The sequence below is a fragment of the Vigna unguiculata genome, chromosome 7 (assembly GCF_037176805.1).
Source record: "Vigna unguiculata cultivar grain cowpea cultivar isolate G323 ecotype 2 chromosome 7, ASM3717680v1, whole genome shotgun sequence".
Lineage (NCBI taxonomy): Eukaryota > Viridiplantae > Streptophyta > Magnoliopsida > Fabales > Fabaceae > Vigna > Vigna unguiculata.
In genome coordinates, this window is record NC_140798.1 from 33,644,573 (window position 1) to 33,664,731 (window position 20,159).

A 20,159-nucleotide genomic window follows, 5' to 3' on the forward strand; every position below is an offset into this window, starting at 1 on the left:
AATCAGAGCAAACCCACGTTAATTTATTTAGTGTAGTAAACTTTATTTATGAATCAGGGAAAATAATATAAAAAAAATTGAACATTTCTAGTTCTGTGGACCAAAAGATCCACATGGCTAATACACGTTATCCACTTTCAAACACTGCCAACCAATCGAAACCACCCGAAATCTGAACCAAATCAGAGGACAAGGAACGATGTGGAAGAGAAGGAGCCTTCTGCAATTGAATCCTTGCTGATCATCATCATGGGAGCCATTTTTCCTCCTCATTCTCTCTCTCCACTCCTCAACATCAAACCTTCACCCTCAAGAATTCTCTTGGCTCCCTCTCCCCAACCCAAGTCAAATTCTCTGTTTTGCTCCAAACCCATTGTTTCCAGTCTCAGAAAGAACCAAACTTCATCTCCTAAACCTTCATGCACAACCTGGTTGGCTCATGCTCAACAGGGCCTAGCAGCTTTGGCTATCTCCTTGGCCCTCAACTTTAGCCCAGTTTTGTTCAGTGGCAATGCTCTGGCATCTGAGTTTGATGTGCTTAACGAGGGTCCACCCCAAGAGTCTTATGTGGTTGATGATGCAGGAGTTCTTAGTAGGGTGACCAAGTCTGATTTGAAGCGGTTATTGTCTGATTTGGAGTCAAGGAAGAACTTCCACATCAATTTTATCACTGTTAGAAAACTCACGGTTAGTTACACAATTATGTGGTTATATAATTAAACTCTCTTTCATATTTCCGCATGATGTTCTGTGAAGAAGCATTTGGCTTGTTGTGCAACTTTGTCCATGTTCTCTTGAATGGAGCATGAAACAAAATGCTAAATGAAATGCTTTTATTGTATGAATGTGGGTAATTGCAGAGCAAAGCTGATGCATTTGAGTATGCTGACCAAGTCCTTGAGCGTTGGTATCCCTCTGTAGAAGAAGGCAACAACAAGGGTATTGTGGTTCTTATCACCAGTCAGAAAGAAGGTGCAGTCACTGGTGGTCCAGCTTTTGTCCAAGCTGTGGGAGAAAATATCCTTGATGCCACTGTCTCGGAGAACCTTCCAGGTATTTGCAAGTTTGTAATATTATTTACAGGAATTTAATTGTCATACACAAAGCTTTTATAGTATCAAACAACTGGAAATCATCCTGTATATGACATTAACACTAATAAGGATTAGAGAGAAGGGATGAAAGGGGAGAATGTTTTTGGAATCTACCTTATTCAAATTGGATATGTAGGTGGCAAGGCATATACTGGGACATTAAGAACTACGTGCAACAATGTCTCCTATGCCAACAAGCTAAAACGAATAACGTGGTACCTACTGGTCTATTGCAACATCTTCCCATTCCTTCCCAAATTTAGGAAGACTTAGCCATGGATGTTGTTGGTTTACCTCCCTCTAGTGGCGTTACAGTTGTTTTGTAGTTAGACCAACTGACTAAATATGCTCATTTTCACAAACTCAAAACCAATTAAACCAGCAATCAGGTTACTAAAGTATTCATGAAGCACATTGTGAAATTGCATTGCCCCTGAAAATCAGTATCATCCGATTGTGACAGAGTCTTCACTAGCAACTTTTGGCAATAATTGTTCAATGCCATGAGCCCAACATTTCACCCTCGAAGTGATGGACAATTAGAGGCCTCAATAGGTGTCTAGAGATGTATGCTTCGTAGTGAATCAAGGGAATGGAGTAAGCTACTTCCTTGCGCAGAATTTTGGTGAAGTAGTTCCTTCCAATATAGCATTGGCATGACTACCTTTTGAGTTGTGTAGCAGAGATCCCCCAACCATTACCCAGAACCAATTGAACTACAATGATCCACCCTCCCTACAAGACTTTTGCAAAAATGAGATTTAGCCTTCACTCAGCTAAAAGCTCATTTGCTTAAGGCTCAACATGAAATGAAGAAATTTTGTTGATAAAAAGTGTATTCCATTGTAGTTTGAGGAAGTTGAATTAGTGTTGGTCGAATTACAGCTATACCAGAAACATTCAGTGGTCCTTTGAAAGTATCAGAAAGTAGCAGAATACACAACAAGGCTAACAGAAAAAGTGAGCGTGAGAGGAGGGTCGGTCAAACGTTGAAGGAATTCATCTGGTGAATGAAGTCAGTATATAAGGATTAGAGAGAAGGGATGAAAGGGGAGAATGTCTTGAGAATATGTTCTTTCTGGCCCTTGGAGGAAATTTCTAATCTTCTTTTTCTCTGTATTCTGCTTCACTGGTAATTGTGCTTGCCTTCATTCCCTGATGTAAGAAATCCATATACTATACGATACAGAGATACTTCACTATTACTCACTTGTTTTCCATTGCCTTTTACTGTGAGCTTTACGGAACATGTACAAGACTAAAGATATGTTTAACTATTACAATGGTTAAAAAACAACAGTAATCATTTTTATTTTCTGGAGGGGTACAAAACTACCTATGTGTGGTTTATGTATGCAGTTTTGGCCACGGATGAGAAGTACAATGAAGCTATTTATAGCACTGCTAAACGTCTAGTTGCTGCCATTGATGGCCTTCCAGATCCTGGTGGGCCTACATTTAAAGACAACAAACGTGAGTCTAACTTCAAGACCAAGGAAGAGACAGAACAAAAGCGTGGACAATTCACTCTGGTTGTTGGAGGTTTGTTGGTCATTGCATTCGTTGTTCCGATGGCACAATATTATGCTTATGTATCCAAAAAATAGAATAATATAAATAGATCTGTCTTTCAAATTCTTACTCTTTAAATTCAGATGTATAATATGCAGTTGTAACCATGCTCATCTTACAATTGAGTTTGGGAAAGCTGAAGAATAAGATGAGAGTTTTTTCTTGAAAATTTTAATTCCAAAGTATATGCATGTGGCTATGTTGTAATCCAGTTGGGTTCTTAAAGTCAGGTAGAAGGATTTCTTTCCAGTACTACTCTTGCCAAAGTGCCTTTTCTTTTTCAATAAATCTAATGTAGAACAAGGGTTCCTAGCTTTTGTACTTGCATTCATGGATATACTTTAATCCCCCCTTAAAGAAGCTGATCCTCTTATGTTTATTCTTCTAAAAGACAAATTTTGACATCTGCATAAGTTAATTTTCACTATAGAGAAAAAAAAAATCGTTTGTACTTATTATTTTCGTCTTTTTTAATAATCTATATGTCAATTTACCACAGAAGATTTATATCACTTTCATAACCTCAGTTAAATCAATTTTCAGTTTTACTTGTATGATAAGCTCCATAGAAACTATTCACTGACCATATCACAAAGTCATTTTATTTTATTATTTGATCTTGAATCATATTCCTTTTGTAAGGTCATGTGTCATTCAAGGTTACAATCAGTTGTTCGTTTCACTAAAACAGTACCCAAAGAATGACATTGTTAAAACAATAAACAGATAGGGGTTTATTTTCCAGTGGAGTAGTTTCCAGTGAGAATTTGTGATGCCACATGTTCATTTGCTGCCTCAGTGTAGTGAGTTCCGTCCCAGCTTATGTACACACTGCTGTCGTTGCAACTTTTTGCTGTTATTTCAGTCCCATTCACGATCTTTGTTAGTCCACAAGAAACTCTGCTGTCAAAGTTCAATGGTGGACCTCCATGTCCACAGCATGCCATAATGGAGTGTTTAAACCCTGCAAACATATATTCACAGAAATTTATTAGTGTTTGTTATAAAAGAAATAATGCCATATTGGCCTATCCTGATCCCTATATTCTTCATACTTAGACACAATTCTAGAATTTTATCGATTTTGAATGTAATAGATAACTGGGATATTTTGCTGCAATCAGAATTGTGATGCAGTGAATTCCCATCAAGTATCATGCAGTTTAAGTGTTAGTCGAGTTTAGATTCAGTGCTGAATTTTGTGTATTATTCCTTTACCGGACCTTCAGACTCATTGTTTATCAGTGTATTTTGAAGGTTCAGCAAAAGGACAGCACAAAGAACTCAGCAGAAAATCTAAATTCGTATTAGTCTTTCTTTTGTATTCATATAATGCGAGGAGTTCAAGATTTGCAAAATTTAACATCTATGACTATTGAGAATAAATAATCATTACCCCAAAAAAAGGTGAAATCAATAGTAATTGGAATTGAGATGAGGCAACAAATAAATTTCTGAAGTTACACTCACCATATTTAGAAGAGTTTGCAATAAGGTTTAATTTTATGGTATAGATGTCAACATGTGTTACATTTGCATCTGGATACTGGCTTTTCAATTTACTGCAAAAAGCTTGAAGCTGTATATTAAAGGCTTTGGCTGCTTGGTTGAGTGAACTAACACATCCTAGTTCATCAAGCGTTGATGGATTAGTGCCAAATTGGGCAACAGTCTGAGGCAAGCATCCGAGTGGACCCGTGTTATGTATCCAGAAATTCCTTGCCCCGCTATCATACAGTTTCTAGCTCACACATCACAGAGAGATTGTTAAGTTCAGTATAACTATTTTTATGGAACTAATGAAATGAAATTTGAGGAGAAAATAGTGTTATGCTATCAACCTTTATTCCAGTTTCAAATTCTAATAAAATTGCTTGAATTGAGGCCAGTATCTGGGGCAATGTTTTTGAATAAAACGCACCAGCAAGATCGTTCTGGCCTATGTCAAACATGTATAACCCCTTCTCGAAGGAGTCTTCAGAAGGGACGTACTGATAAGATTTATTTCCTGAAACATTATTGAGATCACTTTCCTTCAAATGAACGGATAAACAGAAAACTAGATTTTGAAACCAGAAGTAGTAAGAACATAGTTCGTTAATTTATCAAATACCTTGAAGCAATTGAAGAGACAGAGCTCTGAATCTCAGAAACTGATATACCTGAACCCCAAAGCTGAACGGACTGATAGATGCTGCATTGGCTGGAAGGATGGTTGAACCTGCTGCTGCAAAGTTGCATCCTCGCTGAAAATTTGGCAACCCCACAGAATTCATGTAGGCATTCAAGAATGGCAATTTCATCGCATCCACTGCATTGAACAACCAACAGCAACACATGGAACTATCATGTCAATGAAAATGATACATATGGTGCTGCTCACTTGGCTATCTGTTCACAATTGCATGGATGATATTCAAGCCTCACAGTTTCATATGCTTAGTTACCTCACATTTGTAACATTAGATGGAAGTTCAGATTCTTTGCAGGGTTTTTTGGTACTGTTAAACATTAAAAATAGACTGACATTGATATATTAAATTTCTTTTTAATCTCTTTTAGAACATCACAATCAGTCCAAAAGTGTATATTAAAGACACAATAGAACTGAAAAACTAACATAGAATCCAAATTTTCGCTTCAATCGACCTAAACTGTTGTTGTTATTTGCATATTTCATACTAGTGGCAGTACTTGTATGAAAATTTCATGAAAGATTAAAATCTTACTAAGGAAATCCACAATGAGACGTCCATCACAGAACCTCCCAGATGGGGTTTTGAAGTACTTCTCTCCATTGGGCGGGGCAACTAAAAATCCCATAGCTGCACCAAGTTCACCTGTGTCTGAGTTTGAATCACCAAAGTTGAAAACTGCAGGGTAACTGAAAGCAACTGAATTTGCAGCAGCCAAACATATGCAAAATGTAACAACTTGAAAAACAGCAACAATCTTAGAATCCATGACAACTCTCACTTTGTGCCTGTCAAATATCAATAATACAAACATTACCAATCAATTATAACTACACTTTATACTTTTCAAGAAAACTAGACTTATTGCATTATTCAAAGACTGTTCCATAAGCTAAGAGATGGTTTATCTTGTATTAGAATGCTTCCCGTGAACCTTTACACATATCAATGACAACTGTGTCCATGCAATCCAACGAGGGTGAAAAGACAGATGCATTAGCATTAACAAATCCCACATGTTCTCGTTGTGTGTTACAGGCAGTGAACGGATTCATCCTTTTATTATTCTTTGTTTGGGACCCGTGAGCAATAATGTGCCAAATCTGTAGCAGAAACAGGATTCTTAGTCTTTTTATTAGATTCTTTTCAAAAGAAAGCAATAAGTGTTGTTTTTGTGCCAATGTTAGAGGATACATATTAACTTTACCTAACAGCATACAACAAATAATTTGTTTAGAGTTCTCACGTGGCTTAAAGATATGCTAAATTATAACAAATTTGTAATGTTCGTTAAAGCTTTTAAGTGTACAATCTTGAGTGATAAAAGAAATTACTTTCTTCTAAAAATGTTATTCAGAATGCTTTATTTAAGAATTCAAATTTGTGCATATAATAAATGTCTAATATGGTTTTGTAGAGATATTGAATTTAAGGCGTCACATATTCAAGAAAAAAATCATTGTGTCTATATAAGTTTGCAAGTTCAGGAATCTTTTCTTGTTTAAATGATATACAGGTTATGTCGGCTTCTATAAATTTAAACTTTTATCATAATAGGTTTCTTTTTCTATGTATAGAGTTACTTAGCTAGTGTATAGTTTTATAGTTCTTTTTGTTCATGGCTTTGGTTGGATTTTCCTATGAGTTATTTGTATCATTTCTTTTGTTTTTAATAATATTTTTATGTGACGTCAAATGATATATTGAGATGCCAAGGATGACAATAAAGTTTAACATTAGATTTTTATTTAAAATATGTATAATATGATTTTGTTCATTAATTTTTATTTTAAAAAAATGTATAATATGGTTTTGTTTACTATTGTCTGAGGAGTACTTATTCCAATATAAAAAAGTTTCTTGAACGAAAAAAAAATCATTGTAGTGAAAATATAGAAGTCACTTGACCCATTTTTTTAGTAGTGACTGAAAGTGTTTAACATGATAATGTAAATGTTTATTAATTGACATCATTAGGATAATGATCAGCAAAGTCATACTCCAACATTATAAAACTAAAAATCTTAATATGATTCATTAATTATTGGTAGAATATAATGTGTGTGTTTTTTTTTTACAACACACTTGCAAAAAATGAAAAAGTTGAAATTAATTTGAACACATGATTAAAATTGTTTTAGTTTAAGTTAAAATTATTTTTGTCAACAAAATAAATTAAAAATATAGCAAAAAGTGCATCAAGAAGTCCAAACCCAAACTCTTGAAATCTCCTAAAATTAATGTCATGCTCCTAAAAAAATGTGAAACTAGAAAATTACCATTGGACATTTTAAAAACTCTCACATCCTTACATAATCTCAGAAGAGAAATATTTAACATCCCTTTGGATAGACCATTATTATAAAGTAAAATTGATTATGAAATTAGTTTGCTCTTATCTTTTCCATTTTAATTTTCTTATCTTCTTCTTCCTGTACCAGTTGTGCACTCTTTCATAAAGTTTGTGAAGGTATTCTCATTTTCAGTTAATTTACAAAAACGATCAATTTACTTTTTAATTTATGAAAGGGGTCTGTTTTCAAAATTATTATAAAATTGAATGAAGTTGTAAGATTATTAACAACTTTGAGAAATGTGTCAAATATAAATAGTCGTCATTGGTGTGATAACTTCTACATTTTTTCAGAGACATGTAAACTTCAGTTTGATTTTTTTTTTAATTATAAACTTTTTATTATTTATTTTAAATGTATTATTAATTTTTTTTAAAGTAAAGTGATATATAATTTTTATTCTGCTATTTTTAATGATTTATTTTTTATTTAATTAATTTAATATTTAAAACTAATTTAATTAATTGAATACATGATAAAGATTATTACCGTAATAAAATTGAAATTACATAATATAAAAAATTAAATAGAGTGCAAATGAATAATACAAAATGATACACCATTGTCTATATGAACAATTTCTCCAATTATGATCTTCATTACGATAATAAGAACATTTTCTTTTTTGCTTACTCGTTGTTGATTGATCATTTCATTATGAATACGAGTAGTAGTTGGTCTTGCTAATTATTTACAACGTATTTTAGGATCTGACAACTTTTACCTTTTCTTAAATTATATTGATTTTTTGTTGTATCTGAACCGAAGTCGTATTAAGAGTGTCTACTTTAGATTTGTTTTTAAATATGAAGTAGTCAGAGACCTGAACACTTTAGTTTGTTATTTTTTTAATTGTAAACTTTGTTTCCATTATTTATTTAAAGGTATTATTAATTTGTTTAAAGTAAAGTAATGTAATTTTTATTAGGCTATAATTTGTTTAAAATTATACGTGCTTGAACTTTATTCTAGACCCGTCGTAAGCAATTAGAAAGGTCAACTACTACTCGTATCCGTAATGAAATGGATCAATCAACAAAGAGTAAGCCAAAGAAATGTTCTTACTATTGTAATGAAGGTCACAGTCAGAGAAATTGTCCATATAGACAAGGGTGTATCATTTTGTATTATTTATTTGCACTCTATTAAATTTTTTATATTAAGTAATTTCAATTTTATTACTATAATAATATTTATCATGTATTCAATTAATTAAATTATTTTTAAATATTAAATTAATTATAAAAATAAATCATTAAAATATAGTAGAATAAAAATTATATATCACTTTACTTTAAACAAATTAATAATACATTTAAATAAATTAAAAGAAGTTTATAATGAAAAAAAATCAAACTGAAATCTTCAAAAACTTCATAAAATAATAATAATCTGAAGTCATCATTCCAAATACGACTTCAGTTGAGATAAAAAGAAAAAAAAAACTAAAGTCGTCATTGGTGTGAAGACTTCTCTAAAAAAAGGTAGGAGTGGTCACACCAATAAAGACTTCTCTCTGACACTAGTTCCAAAATCGTTTTATGACTTCACCCAATTTTGTAATAATTTAAAAAACAAACCCCTTTGCATAAATTAAAAAAAAAATTTACTCGTTTATGTAAATTAACTGACTTTTTAATACATAAATCAAATACATACTTAAAAATGCAAAATAATCCATCTGAAAATTATTAAATTCAAAAAAAAAAGTTTGTAATCATTCTTGTCATTCTCCAACAATCATTTTATTTATAATAAGACAAATCTTTTTACCACTAACAACATTTATGAAATAAACCAAAAAATCTAAAATCAATTTAAAAAGAAAATAACTACAAAATAAAAAAATAAATATTACAAATAAGTTACCAAAATCCAACTAAATAAATCATGAAACCCAAATAAAAATCGACTTACCTTATCCAAATTAAATAAGGAAATGAAATTTTGGATTTTCCTTTTGAAACTATGACACCGGACGAATACTTCCACACTTCCTCTTCGTAGAAATCAAAGCACCACCAAACTAATGAACTCCTCAAAAGAAACCTCAGGAAGAGAAAAAGAGATACAAAGTGAGAATGCTTCCAAATGTAGTAATAATTATATTAAATGTAACTTAAAAAAACATGAATTTCAATATAATTTATGTTTATAATTTCAATAATTGTATTAAATGTAATTTAAAAAACATGAATTTCAATATAATTTATGTTTATAACTTCAGTTTCATAATTAATTGGTATATTATATTATTAATACTATAATTCATTATTATATTTAGTATTATTATAAAATAATATTATATATTTTTAATTAATTTGTTATAAAAAAGTAACTGCAATTAAATATTTTTTTAACATTATTTTCTTTTTACATTATTAAACTTTTTATTAAATATTATATTTATAACTGTGCATAATTATATACCTAAATAAAATTATATAAATTAATTAATTATATTGATATAATAATAATTATTTGTATTATTATTAGTATTGTATTAAAATTAGTAGTTATTAATTAATTTATATATTTTTTACAATATCAGTATTTTATGGATAAATGAATTTATGTAAGTTAAAAGTAAAATTTAGATTTATTTTAAAAAAAAATACATCATTGCTTTAAGCATAAATGTCATAATTATTTTCATAAAAACATTTAATTGTTAAATATTTGGTTAAATCATTTTAGAGATCTCCATTTTTGTAGTATAGATCCCCTAATTTGTATTTGACTCAATTGAGTTCATATATTGACAAATTCATTGCAATCAGGTTTTTTTCGTTAGTAGTACACTAATGATGTTAATTATGTGATACGTGTGGGCACATATTTTTTTTTATTTTTATAATTTTTAAAAAATTACCATGTGTCAATCTCACATCGTGTCACATGGCAGAAATAGTGTGATGTGGCAGTGACAATGTCACGTGTCACTATTGGATGTGAAAAGTCTCTATATTTGTTATTTTGTCTCAATTTGATTACAAATTTTTTAAAACTGAATCAATTTCATCCATATATCAAATTTTAATTTTTATATAAATTTTACAATGGTATTTTGGTTATAATTGATATTTTTAACCAAATTGACACGTGACACTACCACTGCCATGTCACATTGTCTCTGGCACGTGACACAATTACGTGCTGACATGTGATACATAGTTAACACCGTTAGTGTACTACTAACAAAAAATATCTAATTGCAACACGAATTTTTCAAAATAGGAACTCAATTGAGAAAAACAAAAATGAGAGGACCTACTCGAGATTTCGCTATAAAAATTTAAACTAAATATTTTTATGAGTAAAAGTTAAATTGATGTTTATGCAATTAATATATTTTAATTACTTAAAAAGGATAAATATTAACATCAATTAAAGAATATTAGTTATAAATTTAATATAATTAAGTGTTTATTAAATGGCTTAAATATACATTTGGTCCATTTTTTGTTGTTTTTATTCAATTTGATCATCATTTTCGTTTTGTGTTCAATTAAGTCCTCATTTTCGTCAAATTATGGTGGATTTGGTTTTTTTTTTCACTGACAGTTAGGGATGGCAACGGGGCGGGGCGGGCAAGGGTTTCGCTATCCTATACCCATCCCCGTAAAAAAAATTCATCCCCATCCCCATACCCAAACCCAACGGGTATTAAACTTTTGACCCATCTCCATCCCCACCGGGTAACGGGTATGATCTCGTACCCATACCCATACCCATTTTCTTACTACTTCAATATTAATTTTAATTAATTTTTATAAAATAATAAAATTTTTATGATAAAGGAAACATAATATTATCAAATATTCAATATTAGAATGATGATTGTTTCTTCCATATCAAATACTTTAAAATAAATTATAATTGTTTACATTTTATATAATAATACCAAATAAAATTTCATGAGAACTAAAACATTCCCTAGTGTAGTAAGGGCTTTCTGCCCCGGTTATTTTCCACATTTTGCCTCGGGTCTGGAACCGAGGCATATTGGGGCGAGGCCAAAAGGTACCCCTTTTGGCCTTGGTTATCACCCGAAGCCATATACCCAGTTTTCTGCCTCGGGTCAGATAGGACCGAGGCCATAGGATAAAAATATTTTTTTTATAATTATAAAAAAATGTAAACGAAAACAGATGTAACAACAATGGTGGTGGTGGAGAATCTGCAGCAACCACTGGCATCAAGAGGATAACAGTGAAGAGAAATGTTGGTGTTGCCTCACCGCGTTCTCAGTATCTTGCAAGAGCAAATGCTAATAATAAATCGTTCAACGAGAATCAGCAGGCTCCATCCCTTAGCGCAACTCTTCAAGGAAAGCAGAACAATCACCTTACAAGAGAGATCCATTGAGTGAGATTGAACCTAACTCCCTTTCTTTTCCACATTCAGCAGCCAACAATAACAACAACAGGGTTCAAAACATACCCAAAAAGGAATTTGAAACAGAGGCCATTCAGGCCAAATCGCGCATGAATGATACGATACCCAATGACAACAATAATGAACGTCCCCATCTTCCGTGAGATTCATCCATAGGAAAGGCATTTTGGTGACTCCATAGGCGAGGGATTCGGAAGGGGAAACCCTAGACGCGGAGATAAACGAGGGACCCCATTCGAAGAATAGCAACAAAGGGGTTTCAGATCCGCGAGACAGAGAGCGCGCGTGAGAGACGCGAAATGGAGGTGCAGCACAGGGTGGCCGGAGGATGTGGTGGCAGTGGGTGCAGCGGAGAGAGAGCGCGCGACAGAGAGAGATCGAGGGGAAGGAGTTGCTGAGGCGCAGAGGCGTAGGAGCGAGGAAGAAGAAGGGTTCGCGAAATTTGAACCCTAAATAAACCCTATGGCTTTGGTTGTTAGGGGAACTGAAGCCATAGACCCCCTTTTGGCACCGGGTCTCCTTGGACCGAGGCCAAACAACTAACGTCCAGCCACTTTTTGGCTTCGGGTCTTACTGGACCGAGGCCTATACCACTATTTGGAACCGGTTTTGGGTGAACCGGGACCAATACCCCTCTTTGGCTTCGGATATTTGGAGAATCGAGGCCTAAAACTTGGCTCTAATTGCAAAAATGTCACTACGCCATTATATGCTTCGGTTCTTGGCCAACCGAGGCATATAAGGCGACGTAAAATGAGAATTCTGCACTAGTGAATTATTAAATTTGTAAATATTAATGAAACATAATTGATAAAATTTAAAAATATTTTTTAAAAAATATAAAAGAAAAACAAATATTCAAATTAAAATATATTTTAAATGTTTGTTTACTTCAATCTTTTAAATTCTAATAAATCTTTTTTTTTATACACTAATAAAAGTTATAATACATCATTTGATCAAAATGATACAAAGAACATAATTGATATTTTAAATGTTTGTTTACTTCAATCTTTTAAATTCTAATAAATATCTTTTTTATACACTAATAAAAGTTATAATACATCATTTGATCAAAATGATACAAAGAACAAATAATAATCATAATATAAGTTTAAAATAAATTATAATTGTTTACATTTTAGATTATAATACCAAATAAAGTTTCATGAGAACCAACACATTTATTAAATTTACAAACATTAATGAAACCTAGTTGATAATATTTAAAAATATTTTTTTAAAAGTATAAGCGAAAAACAAATATTCAAATTAAAATATATTTTAAATGTTTGTTTACTTCAATCTTTTAAATTCTAATGAATATCTTTTTTATATACTAATAAAAGTTATAATACATCATTTGATCAAAATGATACAAAGAACAAATAATAATCATAATAAAAGTTTAAAATAAATTATAATTATTTACATTTTAGATTATAATACCAAATAAAATTTCATGAGAACCAACACATTTATTAAATTTGCAAACATTAATGAAACCTAGTTGATGAAATTTAAAAATACTTTTAAAAAAATATAAAAGGAAACAAATATTCAAATTAAAATATATTTTAAATGTTTGTTTACTTCAATATTTTAAATTCTAATGAATCTCTTTTTTATACACTAATAAAAGTTATAATACATTACTTAATCAAAATGATACAAAGAACAAATAATAATCATAATAATAAAATTTTAACATATATCTTGTATCTTTTGAACTTCAATTATGTTGGATGGTGATAAAAAAAATATTAATGACAATTACATTAAATTTTTATATTGTAGTAAATAAAAGTTATTTATATAATTATAGTGAAAAAATTACAGTATGATTGATAATAAGTTAAAAAATAAAAAATAATTAAATAAAATATATCGAAATAGTATTATACATAATGAAAATAAACAATAAATAAAATATTAAAAAATTAAAAAATGTTTACAAACAATTTGAGAGACTATTGAAAAAAATGGCACAAAAGAAAACAAATGTATAATTAAGGGTATGATAAGTTGAAAAATATCTTAGAAATCTAAGAAAACTTTTCAAATATCAACATATATACTCAGTAGTTGAGAAATAACAAAAAATGTTTTAGTGAAATAAAAATGTTATTCAAATGAAACAAAAACTAATAATAAGAATAATAAGTAAATGATTTTTTTATATTACCTAGTAAACGAAATGTTTGTGCTATTAAATACTTAAATTGATAGTATTAAACATTTTCATGTGAAAGAAAAATATACATTAAATAAAAATATTAAAAAATAATAGAAATATTCAAATGTGAGACATAAAATTTTTTAATTAACATACAACATTAGTTTCATGACAAACCAAATAATTAAAATAAATAAAAAATAATATATATATATATATATGTGTGGTTATTTAATTAATTAGGAATATTTTAATAATTTAAACGGGGACGGGTAATATGGCGGGGATATGTACATTCCCATATCCATCCCTATACCCAATTGAAAAAGTCGGGGATTCCCCATACCCATACACATACCCAGTCAATGCGGGGATTCCCCGTCAAAACGGAGACGAGTTCGGGTAATACCCACGGGGACGAGTTTATTTGCCATCTCTACTGACAGTGTCTAAATAGATAATGATTTTTAAGAGTACATACCAAGTGTCAACTCATGTTTTGTTTTTAATTTCCAAAAAATTATTCACGTGTCAAGTCACAATTGTGCCACTTGTCAATGCTAGTGTCACGTGTTAGTTTGTGATTATATTATTTATTTTTGTTCAATTTATTCCCGATATTCGTTATTTTTGTTCATTCAGTTTCTATATTCGTTATTTTTGTTTAATTTAATCACAAATTTTGTTAAAATAGAACAATTTAATTTTTAAAATTGACATTATTATTAGTTATTTTTGAAATTAAATTATAAATTATAATATCTAATTATAAATTGAATATAATTCTTAGATTCAATTGTTAAATAGAATACAACTATTTAAATATTATTAAAATATAATTATTAAAATTTTAAAAATATATATTACCATTTGTAAAATTGACATTTAAATATAATATTTAATATTTTTATTGCATTTTAGATATTAAAATCTAAAATATTTTATATTTAAATGTTAATTTTACAAATATTAGTTTATTTTTCTAAAATATTTTGAATATTTAAAATTTTCTTAAATATCAATTTTAAAATTATTTTAGAATATAAATATTAGAAAAAAACATTTATTAATTACATTCTTATAATATTTTAAATAATTATATTCTATTTAGAAATTAAATATAAGAATGTTATTCAATTTATAATTAAATTTAATAATTTATGATTGAATTTAAAAAAATATAAATTCAAATGTCAATTTTAGAAAAAATATTAATATAATTTGTGTACAAGATATTAAATTTAGTGTTAATTTGAAAGGGACAAAATAGATTTATTTTAACCAAAATTGGGACTAAATTGAATAAAAATAACGAATATAGAAATTGAATTGGAAAAAAAATAATACTACCACAAACTGACACGTGGTACTATCATTGATACGTGGCACAATTGTGACTTGACACATGGACACATTTTTTTAAATAAAAAAAATAAAAAAAAGGAGCTGACACGTGACATGTATTATTTAGGTTAAAATACCTTTTTGGTCCCAATTTTCGTCAACTTTTTTGAATTAGGTCCCAATTTTCGCGGGGTGCTCAAATAGGTCCTAAATTTGGTCAATTTGATTCAATTAGGTCCTAATTGGGTAACGCCGTTTATATTGATAACGTTTCACTGTACAGTTGGCTTTTCCTTGCTACGTGTCGAAATACTAATCCTACGTGTCAGTGTTTGCTTTATAATGAGATGGTTAATTAGGGGGTTAATGACATTAAGTTTTTAATTAAATGCAAGAAATGAAAATTAAAAAAGAAAGTGTTAGGGTTTATAAAAAGTCAAATAAGCCATCTCGTCGTGTGTGACCTTGCTCATGGTTGAAGCTTTGTTGCAGCTATGTCTCGGACCCAATCATCTTCTTCATACTGTAATAACTGCGTGCAGCGTAGTGTTCCCGCTTCTCGCACTCAAGCTTTAAGACCTATTTGTGATTGTGGGCAAGCTGCAGTTGTGCGGACAGCAAGAACTCCGAGAAATGTGGGTAGAAAATTCTGGGGTTGTGCTAACTACAAGGTAAGATTGATTTAATTGAATCAATTGCTATTGTTCTGGGTATGTCTGATTTAATGAATCTTTTATGTATTTTCTGTTCATCAACAGCGGCAGAGTGAAGGTGGTGGTGTTTCCTGCAATTTTTTTCAATGGTGGTACGAAGACGTTGATGAAGAAAAAGAAGTTCTTATTGTGAACCAAAACATGAAGATAGAAGATCTCGAGAATGTAGTTAGGGATCTGAAAAAATGCTTTAATGTATTAGCCGTAGTTGTTAGTATCGTTGGGTTGATAAACGTTGTGATGTTGGCGTTGATGCTGAAAGATTGACAAAAAAGGGTTGTAATTGTGAAGGTTCTGATGTACGAAGTTTCGAAAATTATGAATGAATTAAGTTATTTATGTTCAATGAGGTCCTCAGTTGTGTTAGTTTTGTTCAAATAGGTCCCTACTTTTGTAATTGATGTTCAAATAGGTCCCTACTTTTGTAATTGATGTTCAAATAGGTCCCAAATTTTTAAAAAATTGTTAAAGTAGATTGTGTACTGGATAAACTTTTCCTGTTTAATAATGTTCTTAATACAATTAATTGCATTGTAAGTCGTATAAGAATGTCAGTACTAATAAAATTATAATTCAGAAATAACCAAAATCCTCATAATTGAGATTAAACAAGTTGTTGTCCACCATAATCCTGAATTTACCAACTTACAAAATGAAAATGTATGTGATCCAAATTATCCAAAAATGGCTAATGAATTTTACAAAATAACAGCCATCAAAATTAAAACTTAAAGACCAGATTACATATACATTAAAGAAGTGAATCAGAGTGGCAGGGTTGGTTGTGGAGGAGCAGAAGTTGGGTCCTGTGATGGCTGGTTTGGTTATGTAGTAGCATAAATTGTCTCCTGAGATGGCTGGGTTGGTTGTTGAGTAGCAGAAATTGGCTCTTGAGATGGCTGGGTTGGTTGTGGAGGAGCATCACTTGGCTGTGAGGACTGTTCTTGTGTAGGCAGTTGTGGGCAATTTGTTCTATTGTGCCCCAGTTCACGACAAACTCTGCATCTTTTTCTATGGCCACCTTTTCGTAATTGGGTATCATCTTTCCTCAACTCCCATTGTTCCAGCCTTCTCTTTTTCTTGGGTCGCCCAGGCATAATCCTTTTATGTGGAGGCATGACATTTGGAAAATCAGTGGTGGGCCACATGTTTTGTCCATTGATAGGGTAGATAATGGAGTTGTACATCTCTTCAAAAGTTGATTTCCTGAAACATAGGGGGATATAATCTGCTGCATTCAAGTTCAAGAACCTGATGGCAGCAAGTGCATGGCAGCACGGGATGCCAGTTATCATCCACTTCCTACAGCTGCAATCTTGGGTGTCTAGGTTGACAACATACTTGTCACCTAGCACTGATAGGTGTGCAACTTCAAATACTTTCCCCCCAGCACAACTACATTACAATTCATATAGACATATCAGATTCTACAGCAGAAATCATCAACAAAGATGAGGTTATACATGATCAACCAATTTATAAATCATACCTTGGGATCCAGTATCTACTTTTTTTGGATTCTTCTTGTAGTCTGCTGTTTATTTTAGTACAGATTTGCCCTTCCATTTTTTCCAGCTTTTGTCTTTTAGATTGCCACCTCTTCATCATGTATATTCGTATGTCTTCCAACATTGAGATAGCAGGCTTGCATCTAGCATCAACAAGCACACTGTTAAATGCCTCTGTCATGTTATTTACTACTGTGTCAGTCACAGCATTCCTAGTGAATCTTGATCTGGACCAAAACCTGTGTAGAAACAAACATTATGATAAGTCAGTGTTGATATTAAATACTATAAAATAAATGAGATTTCAACACATACCTAGGTGGTATAGCAATGAGGTACTTGAAAGCATCTTCATTCTCCTTTTTAATATCTCTCATTACCCTTTCCCAGGCCACAGGGTGTGTCACAGTTGCTGCCTTCCACATTAGGTTTTTCAACTTCTGGCCACCAAACCGTTTTCTGAAATTAGAGTACAAATGCCTCATACAAAATCGTTGCTCTGCACCAGGTAATAACTCCTGAATTGCAGGCAACAGACCCTGTTTCACAGCAGTTATATGCATTAAAATTAATACAGTTCATGGCTATAATGTGAATAAAAATATTTCCATGAACAGATACAAACCTTCTGTTGATCTGACATAAATGTACATGCCCCACAGACTTCAGGTCCTCCTAGATCATCCACTAGGATTTCCAAAAACCATTTCCATGTCTCTTTGTTCTCTACCTCCACAATTGCGTATGCTAGAGGAAACATTTGGTCGTTAGCATCCCTGGCCACTGCAGTTAGCAACTCGCCCCCATATTTCCCTTTGAGGAAGCAACCATCCAACCCAATAAAGGGGCGAGAAAGCACAAAAGCATCTTTGCATGCTTTGAAACATGTGTAAAACCTACCAAAAATAGACTCACCCTGCATTTCATCCACTTTAACTTTCACTGTGCTCCCTGGATTGCATCTCAGAATTTCATAAGCATAATCATGTATTCTTCGAAACTGTTCTTTGAATGACCCTTCCACTTGGTCTGAAGCTAAGGATTTTGCCTTACGAGCCATGGCCACTGAAATACTTGTATTCCACTTCCTCAACCCTTTTTCTCGCACATCCTTAATCTTGAATTTCGGATTTTCAATCAAAGACTTCTCTACCTTCTTACTCAGCCATTTTGCACTCATAATCTTAAGTTTAAACTCCCTAGAACAGTTATGCCTATCAACCACTTTTCTTAGTTGCCATGTCTTGCGTAATGGAATATATGCAGCATATGCGGACCATTCACATTTTCCTTGTGCCCCCATACATTTCACCCTCACTCTTTGTTTATCATTTTTAACCCATCTTATGTTTCTACCAGAATGAACTGCATAAGTTATTATTGCTTGTTGGAATTGTTCCTTATCTATGAAATTTGTTCCCACATCCCACCTATAGTCAGCCATGGAATTTGGCATGACAAATGTGCCAAAAGGACCACAGCTCCCCCCTTCATCACCTGAACTTTCACCAACACATCCTTCATCATCACTTTCATTAAGACTAAGGAGGTCATCTGATTGCCATTCATCTCCTGTTGTTTCTCTATCCGAAATTACATAACTACCATCTTCCTCACTGGCACATATAAAAAACATTTGGTAAGCAGGGTCCACAAATACATTTAATATCGCATAAAACATTTGAAACAACATACACAGGGTCCACGAACAAAAAAGGTAACACAACTTTCAAACAAACCGCACCGACACCGACAAAGCACGCACACAACCCCAATCCACTGACAAACATGTTCAGGACAAACGAGTGGGACACTACAACGAAAATCAGGATGCCATACAATAGCAGACAATGACAACACAATAGCACAATAAAACAAACAAAACCGCTTTCGAAACCAACACCAACCCAATCGCAAACGACGAAAAAGAAAATCGCAAACAACCAAAAACCAAAAACCAAAAACGAAATCGAAACCGCTAACGCAATAGAAAACCTAACCTGGTTAAGATATGTGCGATGAATTCACGTTGACCCCGTACCAATTGCGATTAAAAATCGAGTTGAATGTTTTCCCCAAATTCCAGCGCAGTAACCTAAACCCCCAATTCCCTCAGCAAAGACCTTAAGATGGGTTAACCCCTTCTACTTGCATTTATCGCGCTGCTTGTTATGTTTTATTTTTATTTTACTTTCTTTTCTTTGTTTTTTTCCTCTTAATTAAAAACTTAATGTCATTAACCCCCTAATTAACCATCTCATTATAAAGCAAACACTGACACGTAGGATTAGTATTTCGACACGTAGCAAGGAAAAGCCAACTGTACAGTGAAACATTATCAATTTAAACGACGTTACCCAATTAGGACCTAATTGAATCAAATTGACCAAATTTAGGACCTATTTGAGCACCCCGCGAAAATTGGGACCTAATTCAAAAAAGTTGACGAAAATTGGGACCAAAAAGGTATTTTAACCTATTATTTAAAAACGTTAATGAAAATGATCAAATTAACCATAATTTGACGAAAGTGAGAACCTAATTGAACACAAAATAAAAATGGAACCAAATTGAATAAAAACAACAAAAATAAAGACCAAATATATAGTTAAACCTTATTAAATTTAATTTTTGGATACAAACATTTACATTACTATCTAATTTAAAAATTTTATTAAAAACTTTAGATATTTGAAAAAAGAAGTCATCACTTTTATATAATTTAAATTGTACAAGTTTTTTTACTATAAGTATAAATTAAAATATATAGATTTAAAAAAAATCAAATTATATAGTTTATTTATT

General features: G+C 31.6%; 3 protein-coding genes across 5 annotated transcripts; 1 reads left to right on the plus strand and 2 right to left on the minus strand.

Moving 5' to 3' along the window:
• The first annotated feature begins 139 nt into the window (after positions 1-139).
• TLP18.3 (thylakoid lumen 18.3 kDa protein) lies at positions 140-2,835 on the plus strand. The gene is made up of 3 exons (XM_028080042.2): positions 140-687; positions 861-1,053; positions 2,454-2,835. Exons 1-3 carry the CDS (start codon positions 250-252, stop codon positions 2,699-2,701), a joined length of 879 nt encoding a protein of 292 aa, XP_027935843.1. The 5' UTR covers positions 140-249; the 3' UTR covers positions 2,702-2,835.
• Positions 2,836-3,252: 417 nt separating this feature from the next.
• On the minus strand, positions 3,253-9,243 carry LOC114190948 (GDSL esterase/lipase At1g54790-like). 3 transcript variants are annotated; one of them, XM_028080040.2, is made up of 6 exons: positions 9,133-9,243; positions 5,396-5,649; positions 4,780-4,977; positions 4,508-4,674; positions 4,137-4,407; positions 3,253-3,630 (listed from the first exon to the last, which is right to left on the minus strand). In XM_028080040.2, exons 2-6 carry the CDS (start codon positions 5,628-5,630, stop codon positions 3,401-3,403), a joined length of 1,101 nt encoding a protein of 366 aa, XP_027935841.1. In that variant the 5' UTR covers positions 5,631-5,649; positions 9,133-9,243; the 3' UTR covers positions 3,253-3,400. The 3 variants fall into 3 exon arrangements, with proteins under 3 accessions (XP_027935841.1, XP_027935842.1, XP_027935839.1); XM_028080041.2 differs by lacking the exon at positions 9,133-9,243 and adding an exon at positions 5,796-5,813; XM_028080038.2 differs by lacking the exon at positions 9,133-9,243 and having other exon boundaries at positions 5,396-5,771.
• Positions 9,244-16,522: 7,279 nt separating this feature from the next.
• Positions 16,523-18,990, minus strand: LOC114192760 (uncharacterized). The gene is made up of 4 exons (XM_028082571.2): positions 17,980-18,990; positions 17,670-17,893; positions 17,336-17,593; positions 16,523-17,241 (listed from the first exon to the last, which is right to left on the minus strand). Exons 1-4 carry the CDS (start codon positions 18,988-18,990, stop codon positions 16,671-16,673), a joined length of 2,064 nt encoding a protein of 687 aa, XP_027938372.2. The 3' UTR covers positions 16,523-16,670.
• Positions 18,991-20,159: the final 1,169 nt, after the last annotated feature.

What these genes read in the sequence shown, in the direction of transcription:
- TLP18.3 (XM_028080042.2), top strand. Translation starts at nt 250, where the DNA reads ATGGGAGCCATTTTTCCTCCTCATTCTCTCTCTCCACTCCTCAACATC. An exon ending in TCACTGTTAGAAAACTCACG is followed by an intron (nt 688 to 860) that starts GTTAGTTACACA and finishes GGGTAATTGCAG; the next exon opens with AGCAAAGCTGATGCATTTGA. An exon ending in TGTCTCGGAGAACCTTCCAG is followed by an intron (nt 1,054 to 2,453) that starts GTATTTGCAAGT and finishes TTATGTATGCAG; the next exon opens with TTTTGGCCACGGATGAGAAG.
- LOC114190948 (XM_028080038.2), bottom strand. Translation starts at nt 5,675, where the DNA reads ATGTTTGTATTATTGATATTTGACAGGCACAAAGTGAGAGTTGTCATG. An exon ending in TCTCATTGTGGATTTCCTTA is followed by an intron (nt 4,978 to 5,395) that starts GTAAGATTTTAA and finishes TGTTCAATGCAG; the next exon opens with TGGATGCGATGAAATTGCCA. An exon ending in AATTTGAAACTGGAATAAAG is followed by an intron (nt 4,408 to 4,507) that starts GTTGATAGCATA and finishes TGTGTGAGCTAG; the next exon opens with AAACTGTATGATAGCGGGGC.
- LOC114192760 (XM_028082571.2), bottom strand. Translation starts at nt 18,990, where the DNA reads ATGTTTTTTATATGTGCCAGTGAGGAAGATGGTAGTTATGTAATTTCG. An exon ending in CTCATTGCTATACCACCTAG is followed by an intron (nt 17,594 to 17,669) that starts GTATGTGTTGAA and finishes GTTTCTACACAG; the next exon opens with GTTTTGGTCCAGATCAAGAT. An exon ending in AGTAGATACTGGATCCCAAG is followed by an intron (nt 17,242 to 17,335) that starts GTATGATTTATA and finishes ATTGTAATGTAG; the next exon opens with TTGTGCTGGGGGGAAAGTAT.